A 22,495-nucleotide genomic window follows, 5' to 3' on the forward strand; every position below is an offset into this window, starting at 1 on the left:
CTGATTTCTAGTGCTTTTATTCTGCAGATAAACAGAAATGCTCTACACTCCAGCCTTAATAAGTGGTATTCTTACTGGAACATTTTAAAGAATATTAACACACAGTTAACAGCAAACCACCATTAGTCTCACTTATGTGAAACTTAGAATGTCATTAAAACAACATTTTTATTTGAAAATGTTTCATAATACCATTTCTACTGTATCTTTACAAGTTTCCCAGTTGTTGCTTAAATTGGATTTCAAGGAATGGAACCTATGTTATAGGGATATGGATATTCCTTGGTTTATGGGATAAAATATAGCCTATTAATAATAAAAATGATAAGATTGTTGTGAACTGGCCAAAGAGATTTAACCATTGGGAAGTATAGAAATGTAATCAATCAAATTTTGCATTGACAAGGGACTTCAGTAGGAAAACTAGGGATATGCAAAACCATAATGCCCAAAGTAAAATGTCTAATGAAATCAGAAAATCACCTGGTGAGGTGAACATAGAATTTTCCTTTTCCTAGAGATGGGGAGGAGATCTCAGTGCACGTAATACATTTTAATAACAGACATTACCTTAAGCAGAGAAAAATGAGAGTTTGGAGCACTTTTTCCTTGAAATACTAATAAGCCTAAAATATACATAATGTGGTCTCAACAGTGGTAACAATCTTTCTTTGATGTTCGAATAACCTCAAGTAGGGAAATTCCCAGGTTCTCTGAGAACCAAATCAGACATCATGGGTGCTGCTACATTTGTTGTTTACATGTCTGTCCCATTCAGCATAGAGTGGGAGTCTAATTTTAACAGCAAAAAGGCTGTGTGAGTAAGGGGAGCTGATCTCTCTCCTTTGTTTCTTCCCCATGTTCTCTTGCTCCAGGCACATTTCCCCAGCCCAGTTCTGATATGAGAATGGGCCAGTCTGGTAGAGAAGTGCCTGAACCAATGGCATGCAAGAAGACAAGGTGAAGTAGGATTCAGCTCCCCTCAACTGTGCACTCTTTTTGATAAAAAATTAAGCCCTTAACCTCTGCCTTATAGATGGACTGGACATATATGTTAATAAAAACATGGTGGCTTACCCTTTTCCCCAATATCTAGTTTAGCTGTTAGATAAGAGGCAGCAGAGTTAATGTGAAAATATCCAAGATATATACTAATAAATGGGGAAGGGGGATGGTTGACAATTTTATTCAAACAAAAACATGTATATAGTTGGCTTTGATTTTTGTTACTGCAAAAATAGTAACAAACTTTAAGAAAAAGAGTATAATTAGAAGACCAACCTCTTATGTTTTGTTACTTGCCTCAATCCTCTAAACAGTGAGGATTTCTGGGAATGCAGCACTCAACCCAGTTTGGTTTTCTTTGGAATAAGGTCACTGGAGGCTTACAAGCCTTTTATAATACTTAGTTTAAAACTATATACACTGAGGATAGGTGGAAGTACAGCATTAAAGACCCCCACAGAGGCCCCAATGTTCATTCCAAATTACTGTTTCTTCAGGCAGACCCCTAGTTTACATAATCCCCAGGTAGGTGGGGGAAAGAGGCATCATATTTAGATCTTTGATGGCCAATGGTAAAAGCAGCCATTAGGGTAATCAGCTAATTTCCATAACAGAAGGGAAACTGCTATGCTAAACCTGTCAAACCAATTTCACCATTTTAGAAGTCTCTTCTTACAAGTTGGAAGGGATCCTGGGAGATCATTCAGCTCAACTCCAGTCTCATAACAGTATGCTATTTCATTATAAACTGTTACAGGCCAACAGGAAAAGTATCAACTTCATTTTACTTTAATATATTGGATACTTCAGCTATTGAGCAATAGGTAAACATAGTTAATAACTAAATAAATTCATAATTCAGTATGTCAACTTTTTTAATTTTGTTTCACCAGAAATAAAAAATGAATCACCACCTCAGATGTCAAACTGAATTGGTGCTTTTATGTGCATATATACATAGATGTACAAAAGGCCAGCCACCATCCAAGAGAGTGTTAACAGTATTTAATCCTATTGAAATAAATAGTTTTAAGTACTTAATTCTCTGTTCAATCATGGCCTTTATTTTGGTGATAACACCTGGAAATTGTAGATCTGCTATAATGTAATGCTAGTGGTAGTAGTATATCTTCCAAAATCAATATTCCAATAATTGGAAGAAAGCAGGGTAAAATAAAGATTTTGAACTACAATCCTACAAAAATATAAATGTTATAAAATTATATAAAGGGATAATGGATGCACATCATTCATTGCACAAAGTACCTTTCAACTATTTCTGTTATTGCAGGAGCTGCACCCTGTTCTAGGTTGTGATTGCCTTGCCACAATTATCAATGCTTTAGTAAATTCAGGCTTAGTGCTATAATTAATTATATGCGGGGCTGCCTTTGAAACATCTTTGGAAGTTTCCGCTGATCCAGGGGATGTCTTCATGGTGCGGGGTTGGCGCTTCTTCCCTCCTCAACCCGGTGTTTTTCCTCTCCTGGGCTGTCGTCGGGTAATCCTGATGCTGAGGAGGGAGCGTAGGGTTTCTAGATGGCCAACTGGGTCCCGGAGCCACCCCCACCCTCTTCCTGGTGGAAGGTGACCAATCGCTGGTCACCTTCCACCAGGCTCTGTCCCTGGGTTAGCCCTGAATTTGCCACAGAGCACCACAGAGCATGTGGTGAAAGTGCCGTGTTGATGTCGCTCCCTTTGAAGATGTCCGGGTCCCTGACTTTTTCAAAATGCAGCACCATAGGGAAGCCCCACAGTGGCTGCGAACTTGTGCCTATGTCGTCTAACCGACAGGGCGCAGATCCACAGCCACCATGGGGCTTTCCCTGTGTGTAGACAGGCATGACATGAGAAATAAAATTTCCTAGTTCATAACATTTTTATGACTTCCAGTTTGATTTAGGGCACAATTCAAAGTGCTAATTTTAATTTATAAAAGTCTAAAACAGTGGGGTGCACAATATTTTCAGCCATTAGGGCGTCACATGATCCAAATAACCGCCTGCATTTTGAAAATGCCCACTGCCACCAGTATCGCATCCCTGCCATGTACTCTAGTAATTGCTGCACTTAAAAAAACCTCACAGTAGTGTTGGGATTAGTGGGAGCACCAACACCATGTGGACAAAGATGCTTTGGCTCCTGATCCCTCAGCCAGTACTCCTCCTGCAGGGAAGAAGATTGCAATGAAAAGCCCTCTGCCTGGAGATTAAATAACATACCTTTGATAAAGGGGACACCTGGAGAAGGACATCAGCAGAAAATCTTCATGCCCTGACAATTTGGTATGGGAATCGGTGCTCCTTCCAATATTTAATTTCCAAGGTATTTAGAGCTTTAAACTATCACAACCTTGAATTGGAGCTCATAGCAAGCAAGCAGGCAGTCAATTAAGTTATTTGATGCGATGTACATCAGCCTTGCCATATCAGTCAAAAGACTGGCTGCCGTGTGCTGCGCCAACTGACTCTTCTAACTCATCTTCAAGGGTAGCCCCATGTATGGATGGCCAGACCACCCCCATGCAGGAATGGATGCAACTGATGAATAAGCCAAAGTGAATAATCTGGGCTTGTGGTGACAAAGAAGGATCTAAGGGTAACCACAAACTTCATAACTGCTCTTTCAGGCGGAGGGCAACCCCATCCAAAACAGGCTGAACACCAATTCCTGAGACCCAAGAAACATCTACCCACTGTGCCTCCATCTTGTCTGGATTCTATTTCAGCTTATTGGCTCTTATTCAAGCCATTACCACATCCACTGATTCAGCACTTTTACTGCCTCAGGTGACTCATATGACAAGGAGAAATATAGTTAAATGTCATGAGCATATGGATGACACCTCACAGCAAATACCCAGACGACTTCTTCCAGTGACTTCATAGAAATATGAAAAAGCATGGGGCGAAAAGATGGAACCCTTTGAGTACCCCTAATATCTTCTAGAACTGACCCTGCAAGTAGGAGCAGAACCACTATATTACCATGCCTTGCATCACCAAACTCACACAGTCGGTTCAGAAGGAAACCATGCTTGAATGGTATAAAAGACAAGATTTAACATATGACACCCCCCTGCTTGGGTGAACACTTTAAAAAGTCTTGCTGTAACATTTGGACACCAATTGGACACCAATTGCAGCCTATCTCCATGCGCCCCCATTTTTTATTATAGGTTTCTGTTATTATTTTCATTGTAAGGCATCTTCAATGCTTCAATAGTAGACAGGATACACATTTCTGAAAATTCAAAAGAATTACCCAAGAATATCCCAAGCAATATTATTTTACTTTGTTTCGGAATACTTCCTGAATAGGAAAAGTGGCAATCTTTAAATAACAAACAGAAATAACCCAGCCTTTGGGAATAAAAGGAACATACTAATAATAGGGTGCAGCAGGTTACCTTCTTTCCCACGATAGTACATTTTTCTTGGATCCTTTGCACATTCTTCATCATTTTCTAAGCAACAGAATGTTGTTTATCTTCATTTTTTTCTAGTTTTGCATTTATTGTATTGTTATCTATTTTTAATAGTTGGGAACATATTTCTTGTTTTTAGGATATACATTCCCTGTTGCAATCAATTTATGTTTATTGTAATGAGAATGTCCGTCGAAACAAGTTAACATTTTCAGGATATAAAAGGATCAGGCTGCAATCCAATGCAAACTTACTAGGGAGTAAGCCCCATTGAAAATGTGGAACTTATGTCTGATTAAACATGCATTGGATTGCATTGTAAGACTCACTAATAAGTCTGCATATTTTTATTGGAATTAGCCAACATACTTAGACGTTGAGCTTTGAAAAATTGTATGTCTGCATTTCTGCAGCTCAAAATCATTTTTATATTTTAGGAGTTCTTGGAAACTGTGCACTGGAGGGATTGCATAATGAAGTCTATTTATAGATCACTGAAAAATTAATACCAGTACAGTGTATGTTTCTGAAACGTGAAAGGAAAATTATAAAATTATATTATACTTATATAAATTGCAGCTAGTATTAATTTACAGACAGGGCCCTGACCACTACATGGCTTACTGTGGCACATTTGCCACTTAACCACACTCCTCACCCTATCCCCTATAAAGTGAGGTTTATGGCACATGAGATAAAAGTTATTCTCTTCCACTCTTTGGGAGAGCAACAATCAAAAGAAAAGAGCGAGTCCACCATATCCTCTTGAGCAGAGACTGTCCACTATCTCAGTGCTGCGGCCCCTCCCTGAGATAAGAGTTAAGAGGTGAAGCTCTAGAACGGGTGGGCAAAGGTAAATTGCCAGTTGTTTGAGACTTCAACTCCCATAAGCCCCTTCCAGCATGGCCAATGGTCAGGAATGCTGGGAGTTGAAGTCTAAGACCTCTGACGTTCAAAACCATCAAACCAAAGGTTATCTGAGGGTTGTTTAAGCCTCAAACAACCCCTGCCACCTGAGTTCAGATGACACGATAATTCATGGCTACATGCACACACTACCAACCACTGTGGCTTTAATAAGCTACTATGGGCTGGGGTGATAATGTGAACCATCCGACTTCACCATCAAGACAGTTCCCCCCACTTCTACTGTTCCCCCACCACCACCACCTGCTTTTAGTAACATTTTGCCGATAAATCTCAAAAGCTTGCAAATTTTGGTGATCTTTTAGTTGGCCTAATAAGGTATTACACGAATAAGGATTTTGGATTTTTTTCTTAGGATCAACGCAGCTACCTTTCTTTTCCTAGTTTCTGATTAATTGGTGAGGATTTCCCCCCCCCCCTTGAATTAAAGGAAACATTTTTTTGAATTAAATGCTATTGAGCAAATGTCATCTCTTAAAAGTTAATTCCAACTAATAAGTTATCTAACTGAAGCAGGAATTTTAAGAGTTAATGAGAAATATGCCAATGAACCAAAGCAACTTGAGGCAGATTTAAATACTGATTAGCTGTCACGAAACCTCGGAGGACTACCAGAGAGACTAGCAGAGAGATATGCTACCATTAATTGGTACTAAAGGAAGACAGATTAATATTGAAGGAAGAACAGACATGTGTAAATATCAGGCTAACTCACAAATGAGGAACAAGGCCTTTTCAGTAGTAGCACCAAGAGACTGAAATCTTCTTCTCAGCTGGCTCCCTTTCTTTTAGTTTATGCTTTAGGTGAACAACTTGTGGCCCTCCCATCAGCCCTAGCCAGCATACCCAATGATGAGGGATGATAGGAGTTGCAATCTAACAATATCTGGAGAGCCATAAATTCCCCATCCCTGCAAATGAATGGCCAAGACAATCTTATTTTGCCAGGTGTTTTGATTGTTTTAACTTCACGCCTTACTGCTACACATGGTTTTTAGTGTTGCTCTGTTTGAAAACTCCCAGTTTTTATATAATAATGTAAATGTAACCAAACGTTTTTGTAACTTCTACTCATGTGGGTCTTATGGGGCTTCGTTAGAATAAACTTGCAAAGATATAACTTGAATATATCTTTAGTTAGCATCAAATTACACAAACTCACAAAGATTAGTCCTCCTACGGCCAAACAAAAATTATGGCTTTCTTGCTTGTAGGCCACTCTCAAGTGTTTTTGGTATGTCAAGATGCCAAGTATTTCAGAAGTTCCTTTTGTAAATTTTCTTAACTTTAATTCATAGGGCGACGGCAATTTGTAATTCAACATTGTTGTTCAGCATATTAGCCCTCATACAAGGTGATAAGGGCCCATAATCACGCAACAGTCCTATAAAATTCAGCTTTCAGAAGGACAAACTAACATTGTTGTTGTTATTGTTGTTGTTATTATTATTATTATTAGTTGTTACAAGGTAGCTTCTGTGAGCAGTACTGACTCCATTTTGAAGTGACCCAAAACCCCACCTACAGACTGAGAGCATTCACAGAAGGCCTAGGTCAAGTAACCATGACTTCTTCAAATGCCCAGAGAGAAAGGTAGGGGTAAAACGAGGCAGAATATGAATGCTGGATGGCAAGAATATGAATGCTGGTCATACACATGCTAATATAGCCTAGTGGCTGAACTCCAGGCTGCATCAAGTACAGCCATCATCCCAAATCACCCTCTTTTGTTCCCATAGCAAGTAGATCTTTAGATAAGATCATACAAAAACCCTCAAGTTTGAGAGAAGAGGCAGGCTAGCTCTCTCTCTCTTTAGAACCAGAAACACAGGGCATACTACACATGCTAGCTTGTGAGAGCAAGCCGCCATGAGTGAGTGCTTTGCCTGGCTGTATTCTTTTCCTCTTCACCTAAGACCAAGTGTTGCAACTCTCCCCAGTTCTGGTCTACAGGAAAGGGCTGCAGCCATAGGAAAGGTATACTGCAGTGCTTCCCAAACTTTTTCAGGTCACCGCCCCCTTGGTTCCACAAACTCATGCCCAGCACCCCCCTACCCTACACTATAAAAATCGTTATTCAGAATAGCGGTTTTCAACGACCCACCAAGGAAGATAATAACAATAAAATTCAAAACAGTAACAATTAATTGAATACTTTATTCAAAATCCAATTGGTGTGCCCTGCCATGCTGGCTGCAAACAGAGGCGTTCGCTCTCTTTTACCTCCCTCCCTCGGCAAGCCTGGGGCGGGTGCTTCCCATTTAGAGGGGATTCTAGGAGTTGAAGGACTTTTTTCTGTCTAAACATGCATAAAATTGTGCCTTTAACTTATCATGTCACACTAGCATGAATACAGGAATCAAATAGGATTTCCTTCTTCAGTGGAACACACTTACTTAGGAGTAAGCACTATTTTGTTACAGGAAAGGATAATGTATTTTAATTAAAATTTTAAAATAATTATCTGCCAGCTGGTACAGTTTTCCTATGGAAAATCTGGCTGGGACTGGAGTAGAGGGGCACTAATTTTACTGTACTTATTGTCTTTAAATATGGTTAAATATCCCACAGTTACCTTGCTATTCTATTTCTACAATTCATTTTCTCCTGTCTTTTCTTCACCCTCTCTTCGTTTTCAGGCTGAATCCCATGCACATTTACCTCATTCGATTGATCTCAGTGGAGCTTAATTCTGAGTAGACATACTTAGGATTGTGTTGCAGCTCTGTTTTTACCATGGTTACCAAAAGAATGCTTGAAAAAAGGGGGTTGGACACCCTGAAATAAGCAAGGGCAGATAGGAATTGTTTCAGCAAGCATTCTGGAAAAAGGTGCTGCTGAATGTTCTTTAGCCAGGAAGGACCTGGAGAATTGCCATTCTCTCCCCCTCCCACTTTTCTTTTCTCTCCCAATCCTGTTGTAGTCCAGATTTTTTGGGGTGGGTGGGAGCACACACACACAGACACACAGCATCTCTCTCTCTCTCTCTCTCTCTCTCTCTCCATCTCCATCCCCCTCCTCCCAAGCCTCACAATAGCTGCCAGGCTGATTAGGACAGGAGGGCAGCAGCTCAGAGGGGAGATGGCCCCAATCTGCAACTCCTGATGGGGGAAGGGAGCCTGGTGATGCCTTGCAGCAGCACAAGCACTCCTGCTCCCCACCCAGCTGGCTGGCTGCTGTTCTTGGCTGTGCCGCCTGCCGTACTCCATGTGCTCCTTCCTCTCCGCCGCAAGGCTTCTGCTCCCGCCTTGTGCAGCAACTATCGCGAGAGGTCTGCCAGGGCATCTTGTAGGAGGGAGCAGCTCTGGCCGAGGGAGGGAGGGAGCAAGCGGGCGGCTGTGGCTCCAGCAGGAAAGAAGCCCTGGGCCCTCCTAGGCAGGAGAAGAGTGGGCAGAGCAGCTGAATTCGCCGCTGTTTCCTGCTCTGCTGCCTCCTGGGGGCACTTTCCCCACCCCTTAGTTCTGATGGGGCCGCTGTGGGCTTGAGATAGGAGGAGAGAGCGACTGCGTGAGTGAGAAAGTCCTTCCTGAGCAGGAGCGGTGGGGGGAGAGCAGCTGAATTTGCTGCTCTTTCCTGCTCGGTCCCTGGGTTTTAGGACCTTCTGGAGAGACCACCTCGAGCGCCCCCCTGCCGCCCCTTTGCCTGTTAGAGCCCCCTATGCAATCCCATCGCCCCCAAGGGGGCAATACCGCCCACTTTGGGCACCACTGGTATACTGCCTTTAAAGATTCCCTCTACTCTTTCCCCTGCTGTCTGTGTGTGTATGCTCAAGTCTCAAAAAGTCTATTTTTCAGTCTTGAAACTGCTTCTAAAATTCTACTTGCTCAGCTAATTTCCCCAAAACTAGCTTGTGCCTTTATATTTGTTTCAACCTCAATAAATGTGCCATTGTGGTGTTATCCTCTTCAATGCTGTAAGTTTCTTGAGTAAGAATCGCCTTACTTAGCCACAGACGCTCTATTGCCAATGTCAAAAGATTCCTTATAAGCGGGTGTAAGTCTTATTAGAACGTGTGCAAGTTTGTACACGGGTCTAATGAGAGCACATCATGTAACATTATTATTATTATTATTATTATTATTATTATTATTATTATTATTATTTCTTCTCTTAGTCCTCCTGCTGAGTGAGGGCTCCATCTGTGGGACTAAACCATCTAGTCTATAGGAGTTACATATTATATATTCAATTTATGTTGTAAGCCACCTTGGGGAGATAAGAAACATCTAGGTAAATAATCCAGAAACCAGTGAAGATAAACGTCTGGAGATGTAACTAAGGAGACCAGAGATTCTGAGACAATCTCAAAACTAAGAGAACTGAAACCTGGCTGTATGTTTAGAGGTAGAGAATCATCACTGGTGTCCCAGAAACTAACTTCTCTCAATTTCATCCTTCCTGCAATATGAGGATAACAGTGGTTTACACTGAAGAGTTGCTGTAAACTACTCTTGGCATCATCTCCCCAACTAAAAATGGGGAAAACAAGTCGAACTACATTGCAGGGTTGTCATAAGTCCCTCCTTCAACTTTGGTTCCCTCCAATACACACGCACCCATTTGCAATGGTTATTGTAAACCATTCTCCCAACAACATAGGGATAACAACTCTGGCCTACACTGCAAGGTTGTGAGCAGCAGTTCGTATTCTCAGCCCCACAAAGGGGGGATAATACTAGACTACATTATAAGGTTTCTGTAAGACAACCCCATTCTTCCCCCATCTTGCAACATACAACACAGTAATAACTACACCGGACTTCGTTATGGGATCAGCCTTCCTCAACATGTTGCTGTCAGATGCGTTGGGACTACAACTCCCACAACCCTCAGCCAGAGAATTGTGGGAGTTGAAGTCCTAATACATCTGCAAGGCTACAGCTTGGGGAGGCTGTCATAAGCAATTCTCTTTCTGCCTCACACCCATTTGCAATAGCGGAGACAGCAGTTGTATGGGATTTTTTAAAGCATTAAAAACCTATAGGAATCTACATCCCACACCCAAGACCGGAGTCTGTGGCCGGGTTCTGACGACACGCCAATCAACCGGGGGTGGGAGTGGGGGGCGCATAGGAACAAAATGGAAAGCAACCGTTGATTAGCGTGTCGTCCGAGCGCGGCCTGCCCGTTTTCGGAGCGGAATGGTGAGGGTGGTGGACAAACCCCGCCCAGTCACGGCAAGGATAAAATAGGGTTTTCCCCTATTCCCTCCTATTAGTAACTGCCATTGTTGCTGCTCTAACGAGAGATAGCCGAAGTAAGAGCAACCCCTCGAAAACAGCAAACAAACCAGGAAATCCGGCCTGTTGGTCAAAGGACGGTCAGTTCTTCACTTTCTTATCTCTGTGGGGAGAAAGGGAAATCCGGGGTTCCAGACGGCGCTGTATCCGGAGTCCGTTCGTCGGCAAGGGGCTTCTGCGCACGCGCAGCGGCAAACGGGTTGGTGCCTGCTCGCTCCTTGGCTCTATGGTCGGAGCCTGAGAGGGAAAGGGGAAGTGGGATTCCTTCGGCCGGCTGCGCGAGGCGGAGGCAGCGGGCTCGGGTGAGCGCCACGGCCAGCTGGGCGCTCCGCCCCCGCGCCGTCGGGTTGGGAAGGAGCAGTTACGGGGCTGAGAAGCCGCGTTCCGCCACCCGGGGCAGCAGCAGGTGGGAGGCCCGGAGCAGTCCCCGTGGCGTAATGGTTACACGGGCGGGCGGCTGAAGCCGAGGCATCCTCTCTACTCCGCCCAGGGGCTGAATCAGATCCTCCGCTCCATCTGGTTGGGGGTCCACAATTGACGCGAAGAGGCTGCCGGCCATTAGTCCAGGCTTCTCATTAGCTCCCCCACTGTGACGGGAGTCTTTAAATCTCGACTGTTTTAAAAATCAGCGTGGGGTGGGGGAGATCAGCACAATTGGGATCCTTGTCAAATACATCCATGTCTCCTATTCCACCCACCTTCTGAAGAACCACATTTGCATGTTTCTTTTTTATTGCCCATCAGCAGGTGTGAGAACATGGTTATGAAGGCTTCTGTAGAAGATGATGATTCAGGATGGGAGCTCAACATACCTGAGAAGATGGAAAAGAGTAACACAAGCTGGATAGATATTACCCAAGACTTTGAGGATTGCTGTAGAGGTAAATTGTGTTACATGGGTGAGACATGACAGTAATGAGAATGTCTCAAGTAGATGGATGAGTTGCGGTTTAGTAGCATTAGGAAACATAATGTAATGCCAGAGGTCATGAAACCTCAGACTTTTCTGGAGAGGAACATAGAACTGTCCATCAAACCCAGTATATTGTCAACGCTGACTGGTAGCAGCTGTAGGCTTTCAAGCATGAGATCTTCGAGGCCTAGCTGGAGATGCTGGGGATTGAACCTGCAACCTTCTCATCGAAATTGTTTGCTGTACCTTTGAGCTATGGCCCCCTCCTTTGTTGCCAACAAAGGAGGAAACCTGAGCAGAGCTCAACAGTTTCTGACTGCTCTGGGGGTGGAGTCTTGCCAAAGTTCTCTGTGCTAAGCTATATAAGCCTATGCGGCAGGGTCTTGCTATTTACTGTTTTACTCTGTACAGCACCATGTACACTGATGGTGCTATATAAATAAATAAATAATAATAATAATAATAATAATAATGTATGTTGTTAGAAGTCTTCTACACTCCTTGCAAAGTATGAAAGCCAAGTGGAGAGTTTGTGTCAGATAATTCCAAGTATAAAGAATAAATGAAGTTACATGCCAAGAGAGGCACCAGAAACAGATTCACTAGCCCTGTTCAGACATTCCTAGTTTATAGATTGTAAAAATGCGAGAGGTTGGAACCAGGAGCATCCCTGAGTGGAGTTCCATTGAGAATGTTCCTGCTGACAGAAGTGGTGGGGGAAGATAATTTTTGCCAATCTCCCCCCTCTCTCTAGCTTCCAGCACCACTTCCCACACTGTTCTGGAGAGTCCCAACCCCCCAGAACAGATTTTCCGGAGAGATAAGGGACTGAAGGGGGTGGGTAGAATTGGAGATTGCCTTATCTCATTCAGCTAGAAGAAAAATTCCACTGGATCCAGCCCATTGTTTTTGTGGGATGAGGTTATGTGTTGTGCTATTTGTTTAGTGTAATTGAAATGTTTTTTGTTAGAGATTCTAAGGTATTACAAACAACAATTATGAATAATTTTCATAGTGTCTTGAATTAATATAAATAGACTCAGTTCTCACATCACAGTGTGAAAACTACACTCAACGGTGGAGTTTGTAAGGGGTACTCACCACACAACATGTTCCAACTCTACTGTTGTGTGACTGTGGGCTCCCGGGGAGTTGAATAAAAGTCAATGCAATGTTTGATTGGCTGTTCCTCTGCCCTCTCTCCTCCCCAAGTCCTCCCAATGGTATCCCATCAGGTATTGCTATGAAAAAAAATAATCCCAGCCGTTCTCCTAGAGTGGTACTTGTTGCTTTTGCCACTCTTGCTATGGAACTCAGTGCAGTTTCCACTCAATGCAGAAGGAAACTCCATGGAGCCCTCCAGGCAACATGGAACACAGCGGTTGTGCAGGAACTCCCCTCTGCACAGGGTGGATATTCAGGGTGGAGCATTTTCGCTCCAGATAACACATTTCTCAATGGTGGTGTAACAACTCCTCCATGGAGTTCTAAAACCACCGTTGAGAAATGTGTTGTCTGAACTGAGCCATAGTGTCTTGAATTAGCTGTCTTATGTCCACGTGAACTCCTTTGCTAGCACAAAGTGGACCTGATCTAAAGATGTGCTACCTAAAGAAAATGGCCTTAAAGACATGGTTTTATCTTTATTCTTCCAGTTTTCCTTTATCTTTGATTCTGTAATGGGGTTGTTGACTAAAGTATTTTAGCATCTCTCTTAATGAGCTGTTCATTTTTAATTTCCTTCTAGAACTGAAATTGGGAGAGTTACTTCATGACAAACTGTGAGTATACAATAAGAATACATGTTTCCAAAATGTATTTCTTGCATCTAAACAGAAACAAATGCTTAGAAGTGATGTCCATTGATTTCAGTGGTGCTTATTTCCAAGCATGTATTTATTAAATTACAGTCTTGTTTATCTTCCATATCTGTGAGCCATTTGAAGAACATTAATTAACATTGATTAAGGATTTATGTTACTAACTTGAAAACTCTGTTGCACGCAAGTTAGCGCTGCAGAGCTATGCACTCTTACTAGGAGTAAGTCTAAGTGGGACTTAATCCTAAATAAGCATGCTTAGAATCATGCAGTAAGGCTATACAACATACTTGTTTGTAATAATGCATTCAGGACAAAAATCTGTTAAGGGTTGGGTTATATAGTTGAGAGAAGAAAACCAGATGCTTATGCTGCATTCATGAACATGCTTAATTGGAAGTAAGTTCAGTTGACTTGGGTAGAATATACATCCACATAAGTGTGCTTAGGATGACCTTACAATGCTTGCTTCATATTAATACAGCAGCTGGTGGCTTTGTCTTTTCTCGTGCTGAAAAATATGCTACTTTGTTTTAGGATGTTTGCACTACAAATGGAAAAAGTGGGTTACAGATGGGTTTTAGGAACTGTAGAGAGCTTAAATGTACTGGGCTGGATCCATTTTCAGTGGTTTATGTATGATAAAATGTGGATCCAACCCAATGTCAATAAGGTGAAAGAAATGTTGGGAATGTATTTTAAGTAGCTGTGTGGAATTAGCGGTAGTTGTTGTTGGCTTGGGAGAGATTACATCTCCTAAACAGAGAACAAGAAGCATTATCAGTCAGCTACCATGTGTGTGTGCATTTTTGCATATTCCAAAACCCATCAATAATAATTATACTCTTTAGACAGAGGCACATTTCTGAATGCTAGTAGAACTTTATTTAAACTGGAAAAATGGGTAATGTATATGTGTGATGTTGACCATTCATGCTAGTAGATCTTAATAACAAAGCTTTACTATTTTTGCTTTCTGAGTTTATTGTCTTTATAGAAAATACTTTATAGTTACTTTATAGTTCACTGAAAAAATGTCTTGCACGGTACTTTTGATCTCTCTTGCATGTGTACCATGTGTACATAGGGCGTATATTCCATTGGCAGGTAACAATCTGATCCCATGTACACGCTGACATCTATGGGCGTAAATTAAATTTACTATCTCATACAAACAAAGGTTAATTTCTTTAGTCTAAACTTAACCAAAATTTGATTTCAATTTAGCAGATTCCTGAGTTGTCATTACGTATAAATGAAGAATTATGATTTAAAATAAACTGTTAGTTTGTTAAATAAGCTGGTAAGACAATCTGGGGGTCTTTGCTGGCTTATTTAGCAATTGGCTAAAACATATTTCAACCACAATTGCTGGTTTGCATGTAATGAGAACCCAGGAATCTGCTAGGGAAACTGGATTCTGATTTATTACTCCTAGTTGTTCGGGAGGAGGTGGGGAGAATGTAGTGCTAAAACCTGGTTTAGCACCAGGATGGGGAACCTCTGGCTTGTAGACTCTACCCACAGCCCTCCTCAAGTCCTGCCTTCTGGCTTGAGAAGGGGCCAGGGAGAGGAATCCTCATATCTCCAATCACAGATAGAAAAAAATACCCTTACTTAGGGATTAGTTAGCTCCCCCACCCATTTGGGAGTCTAGGTCCTGTGTGCTCGACTAGTGTTTGCATTTTATTGAAATTGTGTTGCAAACATACCTTGCTAGATTTTCAAAGCTCTGTTAAATTCAATCCAAATTACTCCAACAGTTGCTTTTTAAGCTGCAGTCCTCACTAGCCTTAGGACATAGTGAGATTTACTTTCCAATAAACATGCATAGGATGACACTGCTGAGGTCATTATAATAATATAATTATTATATTATAATATAAAATATAATATAATATATAATATAAAAGTGGTATAATGACCACTGCTGAGGTCATTATAATAATAATCCATTATTATAATGGATATAAATAATGGATATAAATATCCATTATAAATATTAGGGAATTTATAATGGAATTCCCTAATAAAGAATTCCATTATTGTCTTTCAAAGCTCTGCATTCAGCTGCTATTTTGATTCTCTTATAAGTTGATACAGCTCTAGAATTGCATCAATTCCATCTTTTTAAAAATCCTGAAAACTTTAGATGAGTTCTATATCTATTTTTCCATGATTTTGTAGAGTTGCATGATATGCACACATTGAATAAGAAAATTCTTCAATTGTTTCTGTTTTGTGGTTGAATCATGCTTTGAGCGTTTTTGGTCTGTGTGTGTGTGTGTGTGTGTGTGTGTGTATATAAATCCATTAGTGCCAGCTTAGGTTTTCTTACGTTGCGTTGCTCTCTTTAGCTTTGGTCTTTTTGAAGCCATGTCTGCTATCGAAATGATGGACCCCAAGATGGATGCTGGTATGATTGGAAACCAAGTTAATCGGAAAGTTCTTAACTTTGAACAAGCTATCAAGGTTGGTGTTCTTTCTGTTTCAGTTAACTGCTTAGTGATTCATAAAGCTCATAGTGAAATGAACATGGATGTGCATAATTTCACATGTTAATTTCTGGCATGGGTGCTGAACCTCCTTCAGCCCAAAGGCTAACTTCCATTTTGGAGAGGCCTTTGGGGGCCACAGTCCAGTGGTGGGCAATAAGGGCTGAGCCAAAATATCACTATGTTTTAGTTTTAGAGCTCTTCCTGCCAGTAACTAAAGCCTCAGGAGAGGCATTTGGACCTTTGCAAATGGAGGAGAAGTACCCAACATCTGGGAAACCACCAAACCATTGGAGGTTGTGGGGAATGGGTTGTGGAATCTCACAAGAACAGAAAATGGGTTCTCTCCCATTACATAATGCTGAGGGGTGGTTGGGTGGATGAAGAGGATGAGCTGTGAGCAGTCCCTTAAGCTGAGTTCCACGGGCTTGCACACATGATTCTTTTCCCAGTCCGCAGCACTAGCAAGTTCAGCAGAAGGTGGCATCCTGGCACCAGAATCTCTGTTCCATTCAGGCACATTGCTGTTGTCTCCCCACCACCCAAATAGGCAATTTCGTTGGAAGCTGATCAGATTTAATTTGCTACGGCTGGAAACTCATGTCTGTTCTTCTCTTATTCTTTTAAAGGATGGTACCATTAAAATTAAAGACTTATCCTTGCCTGAGCTGATAGGGATAATGGACACTTGTTTTTGCTGCTTGGTAAGAATATTATGTTTTTAATGTTGAATTAGTAGAAATAGCTGTTTTCTCCAAACCTTTTGTAAACCGCCCAGAGAGCTTCGGCTAAGGGGTGATATATAAATGTAATAAATAAATTTCAAAGATGATATTTAAATTAAATAAAAATCACCGATAGAGTAGCTGATTGATTTTAACTTTTCATAAGTTTCTAAGGCTACAGTCTTAAACACATTAGAGAGCAATCCCCATTGAAGGCAGCAGGATGACTTCTGAATTAGGATGCATTTTAAAATAAAGCCCAGTTTAAAATTGCAAAAGTTTTTTCTGAAACTAGTCATGTTAAAACCTTGTTTTGTTTGGATAATCAAACTTTGGATGAAATGGAGTTTAAGTTATGCACCGTATAAAATTACAATCCCCACCCCTCGTTCAAACTGAGAAATATTGGTTTGCATCCAATTGTGTCATTCCGTTAACAGAAGCAGTTCCATCAGCAGAACGGGGTGGGGGTTCCCTTTAGCCCCCAGCGCACCCTCAAAATCTGCTCCAGAGGGCTGGGAAACCCTCCAGAACAGATTTTTGGGTGATGCAGACAGCTGAAAGGGAAAGAAGAGAGGGATAGTCCCATTGTGCTAGTGGACTTCTACTAATGCAGCATTGAATTCAACCCATTATTTTGTTTCTGAAATAAAGGTGCAAATATAAATAGCATGGGTCAAAATCCATCTCTAATGCAGTGAGTAGGCAGTGTTTTTGAGCCATAATGCATTTCCCAATGTGGAAAATGTCCTGGGCACCACTACAAAATGGCTGCCAATGGAAGTGTGGCAAAGGACAAGCAAGCTGCCCAAAATACTGAGTACAAAGCAGAGGTGGGGCCTGAGTCCGGACACACTAAACAAGTTCCTTGAACCCACAGTTTCTAACTCCAAGAGATACCTATTTCATAGCAATCCCAACTGCTGGTAAGAAAATGTGTTAATTTAAAAAGAAGTCAAAGAGATAGGGCATTGTGCATTGGTTCCCATGGGCACCATTTTGCCTATCCCAGCCTTACTCACAGGGGTGGAAAAATAACAATGCATCAAATGCCAGTGTAGCCCATGCAGGGAAAGTGATTGTAGCCCTTAATGGTGCTCTTGTAGGAAATAAGGCTGTATTTTGAGGGCTGGGAGGAAGCAGTGTTATGGATCTATCTTCCAGGCCATGGTCCCCTAAAGACAAGTGCCCTGGTTCATGGCTGCACTACAACTTTGCTACAGCAAGACCCTATGATTACTTGTCTTTTTAATAGCTAACTGTACGCTCAGTCTTTCTGTGTGTAACTTTTGCTGGAATGGTCTATTGACTGCAATAAAATTGTTGTTGTAATAAAGTTTTTTTACAGCAAGACCCACCATTCAGTACTAACAGGAACAGCCTATGAATGGAGCCTGGCTGTGACCGAAGAAACTAGATACTTTGCTGGGGGTCTTGGTGGGGCTTCCATTGGCAGGTCTAATTCATCGTGCAGTTCTATGTCTGGTGTAAATGTGGCAAAGCAAAAGGAGTGTCGGTGTACTTGAAGCCTGTAAGATTCAGTGCAGCTGCTGGAGGCACCTTTTATTTATTTATTTATTTATTTATTGCATTTATATCCTGCCTTCTTTCCTCCAAGGAAGCCAAGGCGGCGTACATAATCTTCCTCCGCCTCTCGATTTTTATCCTCACAATAACAACCCTGTGAGGTAGGCTGGGCTGAGAGTTTGTGACTGGCCCAAAGTCACCCAGTGAGCTTCCATGGCCGAGTGGGGATTAGAACCTGGATCTCCCGACTCCCCGTCCAACACTTTAGCCACTACACCACACTGCCTCTCGTATGTAGCCACTCCCAAGTCGACACGCACATGGAGGTTCTGCTCCATGCCTGTGCCCAGGATCTGACATTAAGAGCATGATTTTAACTGCTTTATATGATGTTGTTGCCCAACATTTGTTCATTGAAATTTAATGTAAGGAATATTCTTGTTTGAGTTTTTTCATGGAGCCCGGTTTTATGTAGCCTGTTTTCAATAATGGACTTGAAAGGAAATTAAATACTGAATTCCTGTTCTGTGACATATTTATGAGTCCAGTCACAAAATTGGCTTGCTGTCAGTTCATATTACCCGCTTCATCTCTTCAGATAACATGGCTGGAAGGCCATTCTTTGGCTCAGACGGTATTCACTTGCCTTTACATTCATAATCCAGACTTTATAGAGGATCCTGCCATGAAGGCATTTGCTCTAGGGATCCTGAAAATTTGTGATATTGCCAGAGAGAAAGTAAACAAAGCTGCAGTGTTTGAAGAGGTAAGGCTCTTGCTCAATTGATGGTCCTCTCTGCCCCTTTTATTAATTAATATAGTTTGCATGGTACATTTTAGTCAAGTTGTGGCTTTTAAATTGTCATCTAGTTTTTATCCATTATTTTTTACTTGTGCTTTTACTTTTGTATGATTTCTACTTTTTGATATGTTGATTTTAGTTTGAAATTGTATTTGCTTCTTAATCTCCGTTGGTGCTTAATTGCATAAATTATGTGTGTGTGTGTGGGGGGGGGTTTAATTCCAATAAACAGATGCTTCTGGACACCACAGCAAATGCCTCCTTCTTAAATCCTAGGATGACTTACCCACGTGAATGAAATACTCCCACTGGAGTGCTGGCCACTACTATGATAAGCGTGTTAGCACATATTATTAATTTGGGGACTTTTACCCCACCTTTCCACCTACCAAGTGCAGCTCTCCAGGTGCCTTACATAGCAATAATAAATAAAGCACCAATAAAACAACAATACTTTTAAAATGCAAACTAATCAATAAAATACTTCAGGCAGCAATAAAAACTTGTGGCAGATGTAACAGGACTCTGCACTTTCCCACCCTGTTAATAAACCACAGCGATCTCTTTCCTTCAAGCCAGAGGCAGTGCGCCAGGTGGGGACATCAGAAGCATCTTCTACCATTTTAAAAATACTAGACGAAGTTCCCTGCGACATCTGGATTTGGAGAACTGCAGTTTGTTTAATTTGTGGTTTGAGAACAAGCCAGCATCAGAAATCAGCAGTACAGCTCCCAGTCTTATCAGTGCTGAGTAGTAGTGTTCTGTTACTCCAGGAAATAATTTATAAGCTAGAATAGTTATCTTGATTTTTGAAAACTTTGATGGAATGATGATTTTAACAACTTACCTTGTATTTTACGAACCTTGCAAATTCCTTAGTGATATTCTGGAAACATTTAGAGCAGCCTTCCCCGAGCCAGTGCCCTCCAGATGTTTGGGACTTCAGCTCCTGTCAGCTATAGCCAGCATGGCCAATGATCAGGAATGCTTGGCGTTTAAGTCCTAAACATCTGGAGTGCCCCACCTTGGTGAAGGCTGATATAGAGGCATAGGTCCAACCTAAAGCTGGAGAGTGGTATTTTGTACATTGTTCAGCAATATTGAGACAAGCTGCTGCTTTTGGCAAATGTCTTGGTTGTAGCACTTATTTTTCTCTCCACTTTTCCTGTTTAGGAAGATTTTCAATCCATGACATATGGATTTAAAATGGCCAACAGTGTGACAGATCTTCGAGTTACAGGTAGAGCTCAACCAACTCATAGTCTTTCTTCTTGGGGAACATAGAGCTTTGTTGGCTTCAGAGAATAAATCCTATGCACACTTACCTGGAAATAAGTTCCACTGAATTCAGTTGGACTTGAGAGTAAGTAAGAGCGCATAGGAATGTTGTGAGACGTTGGTGATATTCTATCGACTATTCAGATGATGCAGATGTTCCTCATTTTATCAAAGTACAGTTGCCTGTTGCATCCAGACTGGCTAATGATGCTTTGAGCGAGGCTTCTAAACCAGGATTTCAAATCGCTTTTTCAGATCCTGTTTTTGAGAGCTCACCCAAACCATAGTTTGCAGATTCACTTTTAAAAACAAGTTTTGGTTTGATTAGACCGGTATTTGACTAAAAGTATTCTGCTAATAATAATGGTAGTAGTATTAGAAGTATCCTACGAAACCAGATGAGCAAGGGAAGGAGGAAGTGTTTCAGCCTGTGGATTATTGCCACCCTCTATACTGGTCTTCCCCAAGCCATGGTTTAGAGCAGCCTTCTCAAACCTGGGCCCCACTCCCAAATTTGGACTAGTTTTGGACTACAGCTCCCATCGGTGCTAGCCTACTGGAGGGACCCAGGTTTGGGAAGGGTGCCCCAGAACATGGTTTTGAGGATCATCTGAATGAAGCTACTCTAGTTAAAATATAATGTCTTCACAATAATGCATTATATTCTATCATAAAATTAGCAATTGTAAATCAAAGTAAATGGGCGTAGGGTTGAGGTTGTTGATATGTTGCTTTAGTTAGAATACCTATTGCATGTAGGATGGAAATGTCCACAGATGACTCTTCCAAGTGGCATTCATGCATCTGAACTGAATAACGTTTTCCAGGTATGCTGAAGGATGTTGAAGATGACATGCAACGGCGAGTTAAGGTATATTTCTTTGGCAATTTTTTTTTTTTAAATTTCGTTTTTATAGAAGAATTTTGGGAACAGTAATAAATAGCCAATTTAAAAGAAAACCAACAACACAACCAATTTAGTTAGGATGTATAAGAGTACAGAATCACAAATCCTTCAAACTGAATTGTTCTCTCTTAGTAGATGAGCAAAATCTTACAACTATCTGATGTGTCCTGAGTCTGGGGTGAATAAATACCAGAAAAATGGGTGCCATATTGGATAGAATGTTTCAAGTCTTTTATGATCTCTAACAACCTTCACTGGTCAGTGAGCTTGTCCATTAATAAATGGTTCCATGGCCTCCAAAACAAAGCCTTGATAAGTCTGCTGAACATTTCCAGTGGGTTGTAATTATCGCACTTGCTGCTGATAATAAAACATATAAACTAAAATCTTTATCCAATGTAAACTATAAGATCTTTGGAAAAATACCCAGAACTGCAAGTTTGGAGCCTTGGTGATAATGGCTTTTATCCAACGGAGGGAAGCAGTTCCATCAGTGGAACTGGGAGGGGATGATGCCCCCTCTTCCCTGGGCACCCTCAAAATCGCTCTGTAGGGCTTAGAAATGTTCCGGAGCAGATTTTCAGGCAGCAGGAAGGGCTGTGGGGTGAATGAAGAGAAAGTCCTGTAGCACTAGCGGGCTTCAAGTAGCGCAAAATCTAAAACTTAATTATTTTAAAAATCATTTTTAGAATGGTCTTATCAGACAGGCATAAATAGAAAAGAATTCTAAGGAAATAATGCACTGTTTAATCAATAATCATAAACGAGACTTTTTAATTCTTCTCAGTCTACTATTTATTGCTGTTTTTTTATTCTACCCTTCATGCCCCTCCCTGCATTTTATCCTTGGAGCAAGCCTGTGAGGTAGGCTGAATCAGTAGGCTGAGTCAGGGTTCACACGTTCACATTAACACGAGGGTGGTTAATGAGCCATGGCGGCTTGTTAACCATGTCTGGGCATGTCAGCTCATTTCCCTTATTACCCTCGCCAGGCACAGGTTATTGTGACATCTGGACCCAGCAAGTGTGAGTGGCTGGGGCAGTAATTATGGAAATGAGCCGGCATGCATGGGATGTGTATGTCAAGCTCTCACCATCTGCACATCTCTTGATGTAAGTATTACATCTCCCCATTTTACATGTGAACAGGAAAGACATGTAAGTAAACAAATGTGTCTCCTGGCATCTCATCTAGTTTGACTCTGGGTTCCATTGGGCCTGTTCAGATGACACTTCAGGGTCTGTGGTTAGCGAAACTGTGATTCTCTGGGGTTAGCACTTATCACAAGCCATGGTGTTGCACACAATACTTTAAGCCATGGTTAGAGCTGCTAACCCTGCTGCAGATGGTCCAGCTGTGCTTAGTTGAGTGAGCAGTGTTTAGCAAAACACATAGAACAAGACACCTTAAACCCTGCTGCTTAACAAA

General features: G+C 41.5%; 1 protein-coding gene across 2 annotated transcripts in view; it reads left to right on the plus strand.

Moving 5' to 3' along the window:
- Positions 1–10,824: 10,824 nt before the first annotated feature.
- NAA35 (N-alpha-acetyltransferase 35, NatC auxiliary subunit) overlaps positions 10,825–22,495 on the plus strand; it is a 31,547-nt gene continuing 19,876 nt past the window's right edge. Inside the window, exons 1-8 of one of the 2 annotated variants that reach the window (XM_063129393.1) lie at positions 10,825–10,901; positions 11,347–11,480; positions 13,260–13,293; positions 15,690–15,804; positions 16,457–16,531; positions 18,678–18,845; positions 20,055–20,121; positions 20,987–21,030. In XM_063129393.1, coding sequence (XP_062985463.1) covers positions 11,357–11,480; positions 13,260–13,293; positions 15,690–15,804; positions 16,457–16,531; positions 18,678–18,845; positions 20,055–20,121; positions 20,987–21,030 — 627 coding nt within the window. In that variant the 5' untranslated portion in view covers positions 10,825–10,901; positions 11,347–11,356. Of the gene's footprint in view, positions 10,902–11,343; positions 11,481–13,259; positions 13,294–15,689; positions 15,805–16,456; positions 16,532–18,677; positions 18,846–20,054; positions 20,122–20,986; positions 21,031–22,495 lie in introns of both variants that reach the window. The other variant, XM_063129392.1, reaches the window with a different exon arrangement.

This window comes from Elgaria multicarinata, chromosome 6, assembly GCF_023053635.1.
Source record: "Elgaria multicarinata webbii isolate HBS135686 ecotype San Diego chromosome 6, rElgMul1.1.pri, whole genome shotgun sequence".
NCBI classification, from domain to species: Eukaryota; Metazoa; Chordata; class Lepidosauria; order Squamata; family Anguidae; genus Elgaria; species Elgaria multicarinata.